The sequence below is a fragment of the Neodiprion lecontei genome, chromosome 5, assembly GCF_021901455.1.
Source record: "Neodiprion lecontei isolate iyNeoLeco1 chromosome 5, iyNeoLeco1.1, whole genome shotgun sequence".
Lineage (NCBI taxonomy): Eukaryota > Metazoa > Arthropoda > Insecta > Hymenoptera > Diprionidae > Neodiprion > Neodiprion lecontei.
In genome coordinates this window covers 30,581,498-30,598,660 of record NC_060264.1, presented here as the reverse complement: position 1 = coordinate 30,598,660, position 17,163 = coordinate 30,581,498, and the positions used below count along the sequence as shown (strand labels likewise).

Here is a 17,163-nt window from a genome sequence, read left to right as displayed (position 1 = left end):
TGTAACATTATTCCGCCGGTAGTGAACGGAAGACGACTCGTATATAATATTATATATTATATATAGTATAGCGAACGTAAATTGCGAGGCATCACGACTATATAGTGAACATGTCGGAGAATAATCTGTCACCACTGCTCATCGCAGTTTTTGCGTTATTTGTATCAGTGAACGCAACAATTCGTAAGTGCAGCTACCGATCGAACAGCCTAAATTTAAAACTAATATCGTTAATTTTTTACTACCCAAATCACGCGCTTCAAGGGTTTCGTTATCATACGAGCATTTACAATCAATGTATAATACTTTGATAGAGAATCAGTGCGACTCCTGTATTTTTCTTCAAAACTTGTAACCTGAACGGAGATTATATTTGAAATGATATAAATTTTCACGTATAACATTTTCTTTGAGTGTCCGGATAAACCTAATCTTTAATATCTCTGAAACTTTTTTTTGAAAACACTATACGTACACGTATCTGTTATTGTTCGTGAATCTCTCGCAGATTTTCATTAAACCTGTGACATCTATTCGCGAAATCTTACAAAATATTGTAATTAAAATTGGATGATTGTTCCAATGCATTTGCAAAGGCAAAAAGAATAACGTCGGAAAGAGCAGACAAAATCGAACATTTCACAATTCTTTCCACAACGTTTCGACTATTTCGGTCAACGTCTTAATTGGCATTATATGTATTATAAAAGCTTCTGCAAATTCATTGTTTGGATTTACGGAAAGAAAAATCTTATCAAGTCTCCTTTATAATCATACGTAGAGAAGTTGCTTCTTTTTTCCATATTGTAATTATTCAATGTTCTTCGACAGCTGACTACATACACACATGCAAGCGAACCGATCCGAAGATAGAGCAATGCGTGATAAACAGCATTAATATTCTGAAGCCACAATTGACTAAAGGAATCCCGGAGTTTGAAATGCCGTCAATTGATCCCCTTAAAGTGGCCCACATGAATCTGAACCTGGGTCCTGGGTAAGAGCTAATAAAACTCTGATTGTGAGCCATAATTTGTGTATTGTTGTAGAAAACACTCGATCGGTATGATAACAATAAGTAAAGTAGCCAGTGGCGTGTGAACCGATCATTAACTCAGTTACTGAATAATTCAGTTTCAAGGCCGAGGGCAAAGACCTGCTGATATCAGGGGCAAAAGATTTTGAAATCCAGAATTTGGTCGTAAATCTCAAGGAGGATATCATCATCATTGACCTTTACATAAAGAAATTAATCGCGAGAGGAATCTACGAAATCGACGGAAAGATTGCGTCGATACCGTTGAAGGGCACAGGTCCCTTGTTTTTGAGCGGAGGTAAAATATATATTGAATTTTCTCTCAATTCTGAGATATGCAAGTAAAAACTCATACCATTTTTCATTGGTATAATCGAACGTTAACGTTATTTATTTTTTTGTTTTTTCTCTCCAAGACACCGTTACTGCCCACGTAGTCTTACATGGCAAGAAGGTCAACAAGAATGGTCAACTGCGCTACTATTTTCCGTCAATGGACCTAAAGTTGAACATCGCTGACTACGATCTGAAGCTGGAGGGTATAGGTGGTGGTGATCCGACCCTCGGAAAAGTAACCAACCAAGTTCTGAAGGATGAAAAAGCCAGTATAAAGCAGACCCTTGTACCGGCCATCGAGAAGTCGCTCAGCGAGTATCTTTTGAACGCTGCTAATAACATATGCAAGCATTTCACGTGGGATGAGCTGTTTCCTGCATCGTAGTTAAGATATACAATTGTTTTCAACGTGTATGTGCGAAATATGTTATTAATTTTATTATGTATCGTTGGATGTGATAGCTTTTCGAATAAACGGACATGTTTTATATACATACAATGAAAGAAGAAAAAAAAAAAAAACAAAACACGCCTTGAGCCATACCCGACGGCTTTTATTGGTGCTTTTATTATGCTATTCTCGATTAATTCCTAGTGCCATTTCCATCGAATTCAACCGATGACCTTGGTGTCTCAAAACAAACAAATAGACATTCATGCAAACGATATTTAGCATTATAATGAGCTGGATCAGTCAGATCTCAGATGTTCATATTGATCATAGAATTTTCGGCTGGATGACTTGTCGATCAGCGTTATCTAATTCTAATTAGGATTTTTACTCCGTAATATCTCTGTGCTTCTAAAGATACATTACCATTTATAATACAAATTTTGAATCTTCGACTGAGGGAAAAGATTTTACGGAATGAAAGGCTTGACAGCGGCGCAATAAAAATATCGCGGAATAATACTTGATTTCCGAGAAGTCAATTCTTATATTACTGATGTTTAATTAAAACGTTGACTCAGGCGGGATTTTGATGTGGATTGACCCTGAATATCAATTTCAATATTGTCTTACACCTTGAATATCAATTTCAAGGTTGACTTTAAGTTGAGAAAAATCTTGATAACTCGCAGTGGTTGCAAACTCGTAGTTTACTTTCAAATGCTTATGACGTAAGTATGTGTGATCTTTGTTTTATATAAATTTACCAGAATATTGTAAGATTCGTTCTCACTCAAGCTATCATTATAAGGTCAAATATTCAAACTCTGTACTGCGAGTAAAATAAAATTCCTAAATTTAAACATTATCGAGTAACGAACCAATTTGCATGCTAATGCTAAAAAACCGGATATGTGAGTAGGATTTGCGCCCCGAGGGTTCTGTAGGAACTCAATTATTTTCTTCTTTTTTTTTTGCGTTATATAACTACAAATTAACTACTTTCGGACTTTTTTTTCTTTACTTGTGCCGTGAGAACTTGATTCTCTCCAAATGTCAAGATCGTGAGTGTGCAAGTATAAAAATACGTGACTTTTTATTTTTTACACCACCAAGGGATCGTAGACCTTAGTATTTGGCATTAATTTGAACAAAAAAGGTCCTGACAGTCGGACAGACGGACAATGAAATGACCCTGTAACGGTTCCGATTTTTACCTATGAAGGTACGGAATCCTAAAAAGGCGGTTAATATAAAATATCATTCGCCAAAATATCAACGGCGTTTGTAAGCTGTTGATTTCAATAACTTCCAATGCCACATAAACATGGCCACATGCCATTATTATGACGTGAAAAATATTTGAGTGACATATGATTCCGTTGAAGTATTTTGAGAATCGATCAACGCAAAATAATTTCATATACATCATATTTCTGAATATTACTTTATTATGTTACTTTCAATTTATTATTACTAAACGGTATCATCTAGATGCGCACTAATCTGCCAAACAACTATAGACAACTATTTTATACCTACGTATTTTAAACCCTTATCCTATACGCAAATCGCACAGATCATTTATCACGCATATGTTACGTATTATACAATGTCAGATCAACGTCAGAGATATCGACAGATTTGAATTTCCAAGTAATTTTACAGTAAGTCGGAAAAAAAATTTCTGCTACAAGTTGGTAATATTAAAGATCGAATACATAATTGAAGTAAACGTGTAGATAGAATACGTGCACGTTTATAATTTGATTTTTGGATTTTCGAAGTACCTAATTAAGAATTAATGATTGATAGAAAAAAAAATGCAGTTCGTACGGAACACACGTACCCATTTCCTTTATTATTCAACTCAACTCAAATCTACATTCTTTAACAATTACAAGTCTACAGATTAAAAAATTTCAATATTTTTTTTTATGGTGGCTTCAATTTTTATTCATCAATTATATACCACTACGAAAAGTCATTTTTTTTTTTTATTTTTCAACAGCTTTACTATATTCGATCCATTGTCACAATTCTTTGAATTTGATTATGTTTATTTTGTTCTCTATAAATGTGACTTAAGCGCAGCTGAGGTTACATTATTACTATATTATTGTTGTTGTTGTTGTTCTTGTTATTATTATATTCACGGTATATAACGTCGATTGCGTTTCCTTATTTACGTAGTATTTTATATTTCACCTTTTACTTTCTTACCATCTATTTATTTATCTACTTCGAAAGATTGATTGTCTACTTTCAGTATAAGTTTTGATATGCGATGTAAACGCAAATATTGAACAGTTAATTATATATATTTAACGACCCAATTAAGTGCGTCGATGAACAATCGCGGTTAATCTTTAACGAAAACGTAGTATTCTAAACTTGACGAGAACTTTTCTAGCGTCGTTGAATTCTAAATATTACGGTGTTCGTTTATGTTTATTTATAAATTAATCGATTTTATTTCCCTTTTGTTCACTCACAGTTATTATACGATTACTAATGTTAGAGGAGAGTCCGTTCATCGGGCTTCCCTTTTGAATTTAAGTACTCTATATTTAATCTAAAAATATTTATAATCTTTAGACTGAAGTATGTGAAATAAAACTACAAATGTTTGCAGGTAAGTGAAATATTAACATATGGATTAACTTTCTGCTTTCGATATTCGATGAATTGGTCAATGTTTACTTAAATATTACTTTCTTTTTTCACAATAAAAAGTTGAAGAAAACAGAATTTTCCGTTAACGCGAATTAATCATTACGAAAAATGCGTATAGGTTTTTTGTGAGTACTAATATCAGGAAAAAAACGACGGAAATATTTGCTATCCAGACGGTCCAGATACATATTAGACTTTCAAATTTCTTATCACGTAAATATGTTCAATGACATGTAATTTACAACACGTCGAGATTGTTAAAAACCATCCAGTATATCTGTGCATATGAAATAATCACTCAACGGGAAAAAGAAATTGGACAAAGAATTGAGTATCGCATTAATTTGATTGGCACGTCTATTTCATCCAGTCACGTATTAATTTTTTGTCAAATTCTCGCCATCCCAACATCAAGTATACACAGAGACTGGAACAATTGGTATAACCGTGTGTCTTTCGAAATTTGAATCAGGTTTCACACACACGCACACACACACATACATGCATACATATATACAAACGCTTTGTGCGTATTGTAAAACAGGCTCTTTTCTCACATCGTTCCCTTTCACAGACAGTCTTCTACATATTTCTGCAAAATCCTACTTAACGATCGTACCATGAGGACTTAATGTGACGAGTAGCGTACAAATTAGGATTTGGGTAGGTAGATAGGTACGCGTTCGTGTTTCGTAGTTTTAAAATAATTCTATCTTAAAACAAAAGAAATATAATTATATCAAAAATACAACCTATTTGTGCGTATAATCAATATCACTCTAGTTTGAAAAATGATTGTAGAACAATGTTGCGTGATTGATGAATAATATTAAATTCAATAAAAATATCGTAACTTTCGAATATGTAAATCTTTTCTTACAGACATGTTTGAGTTTCGAAACTATCCGATAAAGAGGCAACTCGTCAAGATTATCATTATGGATTCGTATACTGTGAACTTATGCGATAAGAAATTATTATCCTTCTAAAGGTCATGCCAACACTAAGATTCTATAAATTTCAAATGCAACAGATAATAAAAGTAAGGTTCCAACGACGAAACGAAAATTAATAATAGTAAAGAAATGCTTCCACTGATTAGGAACAGAAACCGTTTTTCATTCCGTTTATAACAGCCATTCGCGATTCGGCTGATATCATTTTCTTTCAACTTTTCTGTTTTTTTTTCCACTTTACTCCTTTCTGCATCGTATGATTCGTTTCCGAACGATGTTATCGCGATTTCACAGTCTTCGTCAAATCTATTGCTCATTGTCTGATGTTTACATGGGCATGCTGTGTAATATTGCCGACGAATTCAACAAACCCTGGCGTTGCCTCTGCTTTCGTTGTTCGGTCATCTAAATTTAGAGAACGTATAATATTAGAAGTATTTCTAAGCAACAATGAAATAACAGAATCTTTAAAGTCTCGAAACTTGGGAATTTATTAATTAGATTTGAACACATTACTTGGTCACGAAGCTCAGTCAGTTGCTGAGATAAACATTTGACCAAATGTTGAGTCGACTCAAGTTGAGATTGTAAACTTCTCAGCTCTACTTGTTCACCTTCCCCTTCATCAGCGGCCAGAGACTTTGCTCTCAGTCGTGGAAACCATTCAAGATTACGATCCTGTGAAAGTGCATAGAGCTTACATACATTGACATAATTGGTATATATAAATGTACTTTTGAAAGCTCTACGAACTATTACCTTAACCATCGCGTACACGTATGATTCAGGACCTGTAAACTCGGTCGGGTCTTTCACTTTCACCAGTACTATGAAATATAGGTAATGCCACATGTTGTGCTCGTGTTTTACATGCTCCTCAAATGACACGGTCTTGTTGTCAAATGCCGATCTGTTCAATCCTACAAAATCGAAAATGCTATCATTTCGTTGATCACAAAAACAAGCAAAGCCATTGCAGAACGGTATCGAACGGTGCAGCCATGCCTTACGAAAAGAAGACTCATTTAATCAATCAACATCAGACAGTTTCCAGGTATTAATTGCTCTGGTCAAAAAAGTAGAACTGATGAATTCGAAATTCTTCTAGGAAACCATCTGATTTGGTGTGAAAAATGTAGCGTAGTTATACCGTTTGATACCTATAATTGGAACCAATTCAAAAGAATATTTGGCACTTGTTCAAAGAGTCTTTGAAAGCAGAATTATAAATTTATAATCAGAGTAATCAAAATAATTCGAAGCTTAACCCCATTTAAAAGCAATCTTCGATTACTCAGGCTACTACATTTGTATTCTCCTGTCAAGTAAAAGAATGTATGTATGCAAAAACTAATGAAAAATTGATTTATGCGACGATGGTAAGAAAAAAAAAAAATGTTTTCAATAGTAAAGAGAGAAGACGCGTAAATTGTAAAATTTAATTTAAAGAGGGATTCAAAAATAACATGCTCAAATACTAGAGCATTGTATGATTGTAGTAAAAAATTAAGTTGAAAGCGTTGCAATGATTTTTTGATAAATATCATTTAAGCATGAAGCCAATATTGTTTTGTCATTTGATTATTTACCCATTACCGAAGTAATCGTGAGATCACTAATTGCTTTTCGACGCAATTTTCTAGGGTACGTACCACAAATGAAGCACGTGCTTTTGAGTATCAGTTCTTTTTGCTGTTTCTCCGATCTAAGATCGGCAAACGTGTCGATGATCACACCAAATATTAAATTCAGTACGATAATAATTACGATGAAGAAGAAGAGAAGATCGTACACAACTCTGGGAACGAATAAAGCTTCCTGAAAATACATAAATGTACATATAGAACCATAAAGAAGTTTTTTATTTGTTCAACGCCTGCATGCACAATTTATCGTCACGGTAAAATAAATCCGAGTAACAGACATTTGACTCTCACCGCGCTTGACGGAGCTCTCAATATATCTCCTATACCACCGCCATTCCTTAAACCTTGATTTAGAGTCGTAACAATGCACATCAACAGAGAATCACAGGCTCGTTCTTTTGCCTCTCCACCTACATTAACGACTTCTACCTTCCTAGATACTTCCTTATTTCCTGTCGATCGGTAAACAGATTATAAGTAACATTGAACCAAATATCAGAAAGAATGAAGGTGCTGTTTAAAGTGTTCTTAGAAGGTATGTACATAAGAACTGAAATTTGCACCAGTGAATTCAATTTTTGTCAAAATATCCACTGACGCACCTTCTTCCGTGTAACGAGAGACTGTTTCCGTCGCTACACAGTCTTCGGTGTCATTTGATTTGCACATTCCAGAAATATCTTCGTCAGATGCAGCTGAAATCGGATAAAATTGAGTTGCAGACATTTGCTGAGCCCAGTCGAGAAGATTTGGCCAGTTCAAAATCCAGTTGACAATGACTTACGAATAATCTCTTCGTCAATGCTGACCAAGAAGTCGTCCTTGAAAAACATGTAACCAATGATCGAGAACATGTAAACAAGTATCAAAGCTAGAACGGCAGTTAGAATGATAGATCGTCCGTTCCTTGTAACCGACTTGATCACGTTGAGCAATGTTTCTTCACGATATACGACATCGAATAGCTGTTAAAAAAAAATTTGCGCGAAAAATAATTAAATGTGCAAAATTACCAGGATCATGTGAACGAGTACATAAAAGTTGCCAGACGCCAGACAATGTCTTACCAAAACTGAGAAAAAGAAGGGATGCATTGCGATGCCAAGAACACAGAAAATCAGATACGATAAGTGATAAAGTAGCTCGCCATTCGTTACTATCTGGTCTATGCTTTTGCTTAGAGTTCCTTGATTTCCTATTATGCTTATTAAATGTATTATTTTTAAAAGAACCTGGAAATGGGATAATAGAGTAGCATCATGTTATTTGAATAGGTGATTTAAAGAATATAATGCTATTTAATCCTTTAAATGTACAAGAGAATTATTCTACTCACGGTTAAAAATCCTAACAACCATAATGTTGGCTCAGGTCCTACCGAATATATTAAACGAAATATTGTTGCGGCAACAAATGTCCAGATTACTGACTCTCTTGGCAGAGTAACAACGATAACCGCAAAGGATAACATCACCGTCCAAATGAGCCCGGACAAATGTGGACTCAGTTCTAAAATGTAAGTAATATTTTGTATCTTGGAAATAAAATTAAATCTAAGATGAAAAATACCAATCCACAGGCAATCAGGAAGATAATAAAAGACTGCAGTCGCCACAGATAAAAAAAATAAACTACGCAATTGACGTGTGCACAAGGAAATTGCTAATTAGGACCAAGCGAAATGTGTATAATTATTGTCTGATATAAGTCAATCCTCACTTACCCGGTACAGAGTCAACAAATGGATAAAAAAGCGCCACAATGACATTGATAAAGACAGCACAGTTGAACAGTATGTTACTCCACAACGACATATAACTGCTTACCCAAAAAAGCATTGGTTGTCCTGGAAATAACGAGAATTCGATTATGATAGCAGAGAGGTGATAAAACATGAGTCGAAAACTGCGTACAAACCTCTGAGTTTCTTTTGCCATTTCATTTCGTTAAACATATCTTCGGTTCTTTCGAAAAAGTCCGATACCTTTGAACCCTGATCATCAAGTTCAGCAGTGCTCAACACCCTCAGTTTTGTGTCCATTGTTATGAGCTCGCAAATTTCCGGTATTGGAAAGACTATTTGTTCTAATGTTCTGTCTTGTCTAACAATCTGTGGAAAAAAAAAAAACGTATTCCTTTTAATGATTCAGCGATGAAAAGAAATTCGGTCAAGCATGACATTGTTTTAAAAATATCTATAGGTTTTAAGTTCGTTGTTGAAATTTTCACTCGCCTCAATTTGAGCGGTGTGAGTGGCGTAATATTGGAGCGCCCTGTTGGTTTTTGGATCGGCATTATTGTGCTCAGAGGGCTTCAGCATAGTCGACAATTCTTTATTGTGCTGTGCTAATTGATGACAAAGTATGTAAATGTTGTGCCCTACCTACGAAGTAAAAATTATACAAACAATGATTGAAAGAACGTATAAAAATTCAATCTGATTGAAATTATTTTCTCAATGAAATTTGTTGCATACTTCTTTGGGAGAAACACCGTCTTCTCCATCCGTAGATGAGTCGTCAGCATCGTCATCAACGTCCAAAGATTCCTGGTGAAAAGCCCTGCAAGCGACGTCGACGAGCTGCTTCGGATTCATGTTGTACAATATTCTTTCGGCATTCTCGCTGTCCCCTCTGCTCTCCATAATAGCAAGCAGCAATTTACTAGCGTTATTTTTCAACTCCAGAACCAAATCCATTCGCGTCTTTCCCAAAGGATTAATGTCGTTCAAAATCAACGCAGTTATTATGTCCAAACCATTTGATTCGTGTGTCGCTATACAGTTCTGATTGTCGTGACACGGCCCTTGACAATATTCCGTCAAAGTTTCGAGGGTCTGATTTATTAGAGCGACATTATACTCGTTTATGTACAGACCAAGGAGTCCAAGACCACCCGTAGTTGAACCGCATATGCAGTCGAGAAACATCAGAGTCTCGGACACCAGATTGTAGTTGGTCTTGTTATTTTGATGGCGAAGCAGATTCTGAAACGAGATTAAACCCGATGCATTGTGTCGATCTGAACACCACTTGATTATCATCAGTCAAGTTACGGTCCAGTACCGCTAAAAATAAAAGGAGAAAATCGATCACACACTTGCAGCTCTCTGTTATGATTTTCGCAGAGGAGTTGAAGAAACCTGAGTATGGGTTGCATCACCAATACTTTGGCGCTGAGTTGTCCCTCGTCCCTCTCGTTGTTGCTGCTGCCGCTTTTGTGTCTCTCAAGCATATCTTCCACGGCAGAACCGGGAACCAAATTTTGCCCAGCATCGTCACCCGACGATGCTAAATTCCTAACATTGGCGTAAGCCTGATCTGTGGCGGCCGCTGCCTGGTTCAATTCTTCGCGTTGTTCTTCCGTCAGTACGATGCCATTTGGTTTTCCTGCAATAAATACGTTTAACTTCCCTAACATTAAAGTTTATGTGACGATTTTCGTGTCTTCTATGCGATTGGGATCAAGCCCTTCACCCGTACCACGTTTTCTTGATATTTTTTCCAACTCCTTGCTCTGTTCCTTATCCTCGTGGGCTTTCGCAGCAATATCCGAAGTGTTTACAGTCACAGTAGACTTGATTTCCTGCTGTGACTCTTTCATTTTGTCAAAGAAAACCTGAGAGATATTATAGTAACGTTTTAACTGTTTAAGAAAGACTGGAAACATTGTATTCGTTACCAAAACTTAAACGGTACCTTGAAAAATGCCTGACTAAGATCACCGCCCATCAATTTTGTGAACATGCTTTTTTGAATTATTGGATTTCCACCTTCCAATAAAGCGATCCCCAATTCCACAGCCTCTGCAAAAATACTCTGCGAATGTACGCTTTTGATGACCAATTCCACCACCAAATCGGATGCCCCTTCTCTGTCCAAATGGCTTTGTACTTCGTGAAGAGTTCTCCCAGCACGAAGTAATATCTTCGCTGTAACAATAGTTTAAATTTTAATTTTCATTTTGTTTTTAACAGATTAATTTTAAACGTTTTTCAAAGACACATCAATTTTTTTCACTCTATACAGATGGAATAAGCGAAATAGTTTGATACCTCCAGGTCCGTGTGTGACTGCGGTTGTACAAGGGACACCAATCTCGACAGTTTCTGGTTTTTGAACAAAAGTTTTGCCGAAATAACGTATCAGTAGATTATACCTCAACACATCGCCCTGTGGAAAATAAATTGATTGTAATTCAAAAGAGAACGTGATGTGCGACTAAACAAGGTATTTGTTAAAAGATGTACCAATACCAGATAATCAATAGTGTATGTACAATAGGAAAGTTCATCTAGTAGATAAGTTGCTGGGCGCCAGAGTTATTAATCTTTTAATGATTCTTTATAATGCAGGATACTGAATTTAAGAAGCAATTGCGTTAATTAAACTTGTTATATGTGTGTCTGAAAAGAGTGAATAAAGGTATATTTACTATTTACAGTGATTGTGTGCAATGAAAGATATTCGAATGCATACGTAAACTTAGTCTAATAACTTATCCGTGTATTATATTGAACATATATGTGTAATTTATCTATCAATTCAATATTTCCATTCAATCTTTGCTTAGTGAATTTACGTATTAATTAAATTTAAAGAAAAAGGTAAGCAAGTGCTCGATAATTTTTTACTTTTGTTATGGTGAGCGTTGTTCTTGAAAATATCAATTCAAACAGAAAAGAATTATTCTTAGACCAATTTTATTTTCACAATTGCAAGCACAGATCGAATCCTGCTGATATCGAAGATGATTTTGACTAGGACGTTGTTTTCTATCAAATATAGGTCTGGGAAATTCCTAGATAAATTATCTTGAATAAAAATCAACTGTCCAAATTTTATTTAATGATACGACATGTAACATGGAAGTTGAATGGAATCGTTGGATTATTTACAAACAATGAATAATATGCTGACGTATTGGTACATCGAGTATAACAATTGCATTGATAAACAATTAGTAGGCAAACTTATTCACATTTTATACTTAGACACGTAGCAATTATGCAGTTGGTTTTTTGTTTGTCAACACATGGCTGACATTTCCTATCTTAAATCATTTAAAGAGCTGTTCAAAAGGTTTTTGACGATGCGAACAAAGCAAGGCTTCGATATCCCGAGTATTTCATCGAGCAAATATAATTTCACCTCTTTAAACATCAAACAGATCGATCGTAGGCCATGATTGATCGCGGTGGAAAAACTAAATTTAAACATTCGGGTCTCGTAAATTTTTCTATCGGTTGTCTATAATTGGTAAGATAATTTATTTTCTAAAGTAGAATTCTATACGGCTCAGACAATTGACAGATGAATATAAATGAAACATGCGGTACCATGAAGACATGCATTTTTATAGGCTGCGTTGCATGCTGCGCGTATTTTCTCTCTTCTCCAAGCTTTCCTAATGTAAATAAAATTTAAAAACACAATTTTGAAATAAATTTCATCTTGCATTCACTAAATTTATGGACAGAGATACTCGTCGACAGACATTATCGATTGCAATAAATTATGTTGATTTTCTTTGTTCTTAGGAAAACTTTTCGAAGTTCGTGATCGTGTTCTACGACCTATTAGATAGAATTCATACATCAGTGAAGTACCGAAGGACTTTGCAATTTAATCCGAAAGGAGTATTTTAAAGGAACATCGAACACCGTAGCTAAAAGGTAGAACTCTCAAGTTAATCTTTTCTGGCAATCGTAACTTTTTTCATAAATTGCTGTATCTGCTACCAATAAAAACTATACAAAATCAAAAGAGGCAAAAATATTAATAATATTTGCTTAGGAATTCTTAACGGCAAAATAGTTTTTAAAAATATCCTAAGTGCTCGTTTAGTCCATTATTCAAAATCGAGAATTTTTCTGCTTAGAACCCGCCGTTTTCAAACAACAAATTTCTTTCAAATAGCTACTCAAGTATCTTTCCATTCTTGAAATACTATAAAAGTGATGCAAATACAGATTTCTTATCATTTTAGTTGTTCAATATCGTAACGAGTGACAAAATATATCATATTATTGAAATACAAAAATCAAATCAAAACACTTGTAACATTCCAACGAGATTTCATCACATTTTACGATGAATATTTAATAAACAATGGAATGATGCTCGTGAATAACTGATTAAATAATTAATTTTTGTCGCGCTTAGTTACGATTGCGCTTACCAAAAAGACATAACTTTTTTCAAACTTTCTATGTTTTACCCGCTCTTGCTGGGTCATACGACGGTTGTTGGATTGATCATTGGATTGGTTTTCAACGTTGGACTCCGTTTCCGTATCGGCCACAAGAAGAAGACCTTCAGGAATTTCCACATCCTCCTTTGCAGCATGAAAACGTACACCTTACCTACAGATCTATTCTACTAGCCCATAGCAGCTTATACTCACCGAGGATAGAATCCAAAGATTTTTGAAGATGCGATATTGATTTGATTTCGGTTTTTTTTTTTCTTTTTTCTCGTTTTCTCTTCTTTTCTTTTCTTAGCAACTCAACATCGTGAATCGACTCAAAACTTATCACCGTCAATATTAATGATATTATTATTATTAACAATTTTTTGCGTTCAAGCAAGCAGCTTCAACCGTTTCTAATTGCCGGCAGATTAAACTAGTGTGCAGCGACAATAGAAATGTTTGTCCCTTTAATTTTATTAAAAAAAATATATCGAAAGCAAATTGAACATATAATTTTTTTAGTAAAAGAGACAAACGCCTCCTCGTCGTATTATCGTGAACTGATATTCAGTATGAACAATGAATTCCTAAATCGAATATCATGCTACTTCGATCGCCTGTAACTGACCTTCTCTCCGTACTCCGTGTCGATAGCCATCATTTCACGCAACGTCCGCAAAACTTTGACACAAAGTTTCTCTTCCTTTTCTTCGAGCAATTTTTCGGTGTGTTTTATTAATCTAGAATATATCAATGACAAGTTTAAAATAAAATATAAATTTATCATTTCCTCCATAATCGATTGAAAAAGAACGATACAACTCGCAAATCAAACTGGATAAACACGAAATTTCTCCAAACATACAAACTAATATGTTCAATGATATCACATCCTATATGGAGCAATTTTGAAGCTTCTGTTTTCTTGGAGCTGAGTGAATTCAATTTTCGACAAACTAACATATGCACTTACCGTCGTATAAACCCGCCATTTTCACACCGTTTCCTGGCTTCTGTAGAAGCTGGAAACAGTAATTCAGGTCGATACAGTATATCGACTAACAATGACAACTCTGATTGAACGAGAGGCTTTAACTGTTCTTCGAGAAGAGAGACTATGTCTTGGAGTCCCTCAATGATGCTACGGTCAAGCCTCATCCACTGCTTGAAAAATTTTAATCGTCGTTCGGTCAGTAGAATCATTTGACAGAGTAGTTGTAAAAAGAAAGTAAAAACGTTTTTGAGAGGATTTGAGGTGGAAAAAAAAAGACGTCGACCTATCGGTGCGAGTTCGAAATCAAATTCAGTTAATCTTAGCAAGAACGGGTTTTGGACAATTCAGTTGCAAGATTTCACTAAGAGATTAAGATACTGTGAAGAATTATTACCTGGCTTTGACTTCGTTCAATCTTTGGTTGCTTCGCAGCCTGAAGCCACTTGCTAGTTTGTCTACTCAGCATCGCTGCTTTGTTGAATATAGATGCAACCTGACCTTCCAGATCCGTCGGTATGGCGATCCCTCTGCCTTTGGCTGATAGAATGAAAAATATGGGCTCAAGTACGCTCAAATAAGCTCTTTTGTGCAAGAGTTTTTTATCTCAATTAATTCAAACAGCCTTACCAACATCCGACAATATTCTTATGCAATTTTCAACGTTGAATCGTTGACCAGAATTAAGCCAAGAGCACTGATAAACTTTGAGCGCGGCATGTAACAACTGTATGAATATCGGCTGGCGTGTCTGTCGAGAAGAAAACATTCCATGTTGTATAAGTTCGCAAAACTTATAAGAGCAAGAAAAATGATAAAAAAAAAAGTATAATAATATGTACGTGACTTTTGAATGACGTTAAGCGTAATTAGTATTTACAATTTCCAAAGATGGGTTACAAGTTATCGATTATCTGACAAGGTATAACAAATGATCCGACACATGCAGTTTAACACATTTGCTAAAAAATTTCTTCCAACACTTATAAAAATTTCTGAATAACAGTAAATATGTAAAATTTCTTGGAACGGATTCCATTTAGAGAAAATCTTGGTTATTTGGTGACAAGATTTATGTTTTGAAAAAATATTTAGAAATAAGTAATTTATATGTGAGGATTAACAACAGGGAGTAAAGCCGGTACTTCAAAAATATCATGCTAACCATGTTACTCACGTAATCGTCAACATTATTATCACTGTTCGTATCGCACTCTGTTAAGCTCCAAAAGAGTCTGGCCTCCTTGAGGTGTTTCTATTACGATAATGAACCCGCCACCAAACAGAAACCAGGGACACGGGCATCCAAACGACACCAGCAAACCCGCAGAATTTGATGAGCCGCAGATGGGCGGTTGACGCATGCCAAAAACACACAACATGCCGCTAGTGCAACCAGCGAACCAAACACACGTCCAACTACTCTATTACTGTACTACTAATACTCCAGCCATCAAAGTTTTTTTTCTTTATATCAGGATAACGTAAGTCAATTTTTGTGTTGAAAAAACGTAAAGTTTTTTTCTTTTTCTCTTTACCACGTATCTTTGCACTTAAACTGACGTGTGTTCGATTAATAATATCAGGTGCCTTTATAACTACCATGCGAATTGTTTTATCATTTCTCTTTCATACCCAATTTTTCATTTTTCTTTCTTCAAATTTCAAGTCATTTTAGTGCCAGTTTATCGTGTCATATTAGGTGATTGCAAAGTTTAAGATTCATTGTTTAAACTAGCGTTTTACTTTGCATTACCTTTGTGCTAATCCATTATCTAGAAGCTGTGTAATTCTACTTTCTCAGCATTTTTTTTGTGTGAGGGTCAAATCAACGTTTGCGTCATTCTAATGAATTACCTCAAACTCGTAGGACTTCAATTGTAAAGCAAAACACATAATAGAAAATTCAGAATTTCAGGAATAGGCAGATAAGCTGAAGAAAATCCTTCACCCCAAACTTGCTATTTACAACTCATGCGTTTTTGCTGTACTAAGTATTGAACCAAATTTTCCATTTTATCTTCCCATGTCATATTACGTCAACCCATCTCATAAAATTATTGATCCCAAACCCAACACAAACTAACGCATCAATGACCAGGCAGATCCAAAAATCCGGATTCCCAACATTTTCCAGTGCACAAATTTTCACGAAACGAAACTTTAGAACAGTAAAAATATAAGCAAATGAGATTAACCAAGAGATACGGGATTAAAAATCCAACCAATCTATAATATTGATTCAATGCCTTAATTTAAACTGTACGAAATTGACTATGAACACCCGTCTCATGCTCTGTTTTGTTTTTTAAATCGCCTGATCATCGAATAGTAGAAATCTCAAATATGCGCAGCGCAATTTCAGTTCAGAACCCAAAAAGTTGATAATTGTCATTTCTCATGATGTAAGAATTAGTTTCATAATACCTGCACCGTTGTGCTTTGATCGGAAAACGGGCTGTTGAAGAAGGTCGAAATCACGGTCATCAAACCAGTGGTAACGTAATTCTCTAGGGCAATATCAGCGTGACGCCGATCATGAGTCGCTGCGGCAATGATTCCCATGTCGACGATGAATGATTTCTCAAAAAGCGACCACATATGATTCGAGGTATAGATTTCCTTCATTTCAACCTCAGTGTCGATGTAACAGTGGTTCAAGAAGTTTATGTAAGCATCCTTCACCTGAAAATACGAGCGTAAATTTTCTTACCTCGATGTTGAATTCTACAATATTCTTTTATTGTTTGCTTAAACCGTTTGCTGATGTATCCTTTACCTCTGGTATGCAGTCCTGGTGCGATACCATAACAACTATATCATCGAGCGGAAGTAAACTGTGACACTTAATTTCTGTATTCACATTTTTCCCCATCGTACAGCATGCCAAGAGTCTCACTAATTCAACATGGTACCTATAATGTGGGCAAGCAGTAAAA

At 35.3% G+C, this 17,163-nt stretch overlaps 2 protein-coding genes across 4 annotated transcripts in view; one reads left to right on the top strand and one right to left on the bottom strand.

Annotated features, from left to right (window-relative positions):
* LOC107228129 (putative beta-carotene-binding protein) lies at positions 1-1,864 on the top strand. Its single transcript, XM_015669502.2, has 4 exons — positions 1-183; positions 832-997; positions 1,135-1,334; positions 1,453-1,864. Exons 1-4 carry the CDS (start codon positions 111-113, stop codon positions 1,755-1,757), a joined length of 744 nt encoding a protein of 247 aa, XP_015524988.2. The 5' UTR covers positions 1-110; the 3' UTR covers positions 1,758-1,864.
* Positions 1,865-3,596: 1,732 nt separating this feature from the next.
* The window catches only part of LOC107228096 (inositol 1,4,5-trisphosphate receptor), a 29,604-nt gene continuing 16,037 nt past the window's right edge, over positions 3,597-17,163 (bottom strand). The window contains exons 23-47 of one of the 3 annotated variants that reach the window (XM_046739452.1): positions 17,004-17,139; positions 16,652-16,909; positions 15,390-15,479; positions 14,855-14,975; positions 14,622-14,764; positions 14,207-14,397; positions 13,862-13,973; positions 13,261-13,377; positions 11,096-11,213; positions 10,740-10,972; positions 10,524-10,659; positions 10,141-10,430; positions 9,518-10,027; positions 9,275-9,424; positions 8,959-9,151; positions 8,765-8,887; positions 8,378-8,550; positions 8,109-8,273; positions 7,826-8,006; positions 7,644-7,736; positions 7,333-7,493; positions 7,048-7,213; positions 6,155-6,315; positions 5,912-6,073; positions 3,597-5,800 (exon numbers count right to left, since the gene is read on the bottom strand). In XM_046739452.1, coding sequence (XP_046595408.1) covers positions 5,723-5,800; positions 5,912-6,073; positions 6,155-6,315; positions 7,048-7,213; positions 7,333-7,493; positions 7,644-7,736; positions 7,826-8,006; positions 8,109-8,273; positions 8,378-8,550; positions 8,765-8,887; positions 8,959-9,151; positions 9,275-9,424; positions 9,518-10,027; positions 10,141-10,430; positions 10,524-10,659; positions 10,740-10,972; positions 11,096-11,213; positions 13,261-13,377; positions 13,862-13,973; positions 14,207-14,397; positions 14,622-14,764; positions 14,855-14,975; positions 15,390-15,479; positions 16,652-16,909; positions 17,004-17,139 — 4,261 coding nt within the window. In that variant the 3' untranslated portion in view covers positions 3,597-5,722. The remainder of the gene's footprint in view (positions 5,801-5,911; positions 6,074-6,154; positions 6,316-7,047; positions 7,214-7,332; positions 7,494-7,643; positions 7,737-7,825; positions 8,007-8,108; positions 8,274-8,377; positions 8,551-8,764; positions 8,888-8,958; positions 9,152-9,274; positions 9,425-9,517; positions 10,028-10,140; positions 10,431-10,523; positions 10,660-10,739; positions 10,973-11,095; positions 11,214-13,260; positions 13,378-13,861; positions 13,974-14,206; positions 14,398-14,621; positions 14,765-14,854; positions 14,976-15,389; positions 15,480-16,651; positions 16,910-17,003; positions 17,140-17,163) is intronic. The other 2 variants (XM_046739453.1, XM_046739454.1) reach the window with 2 other exon arrangements.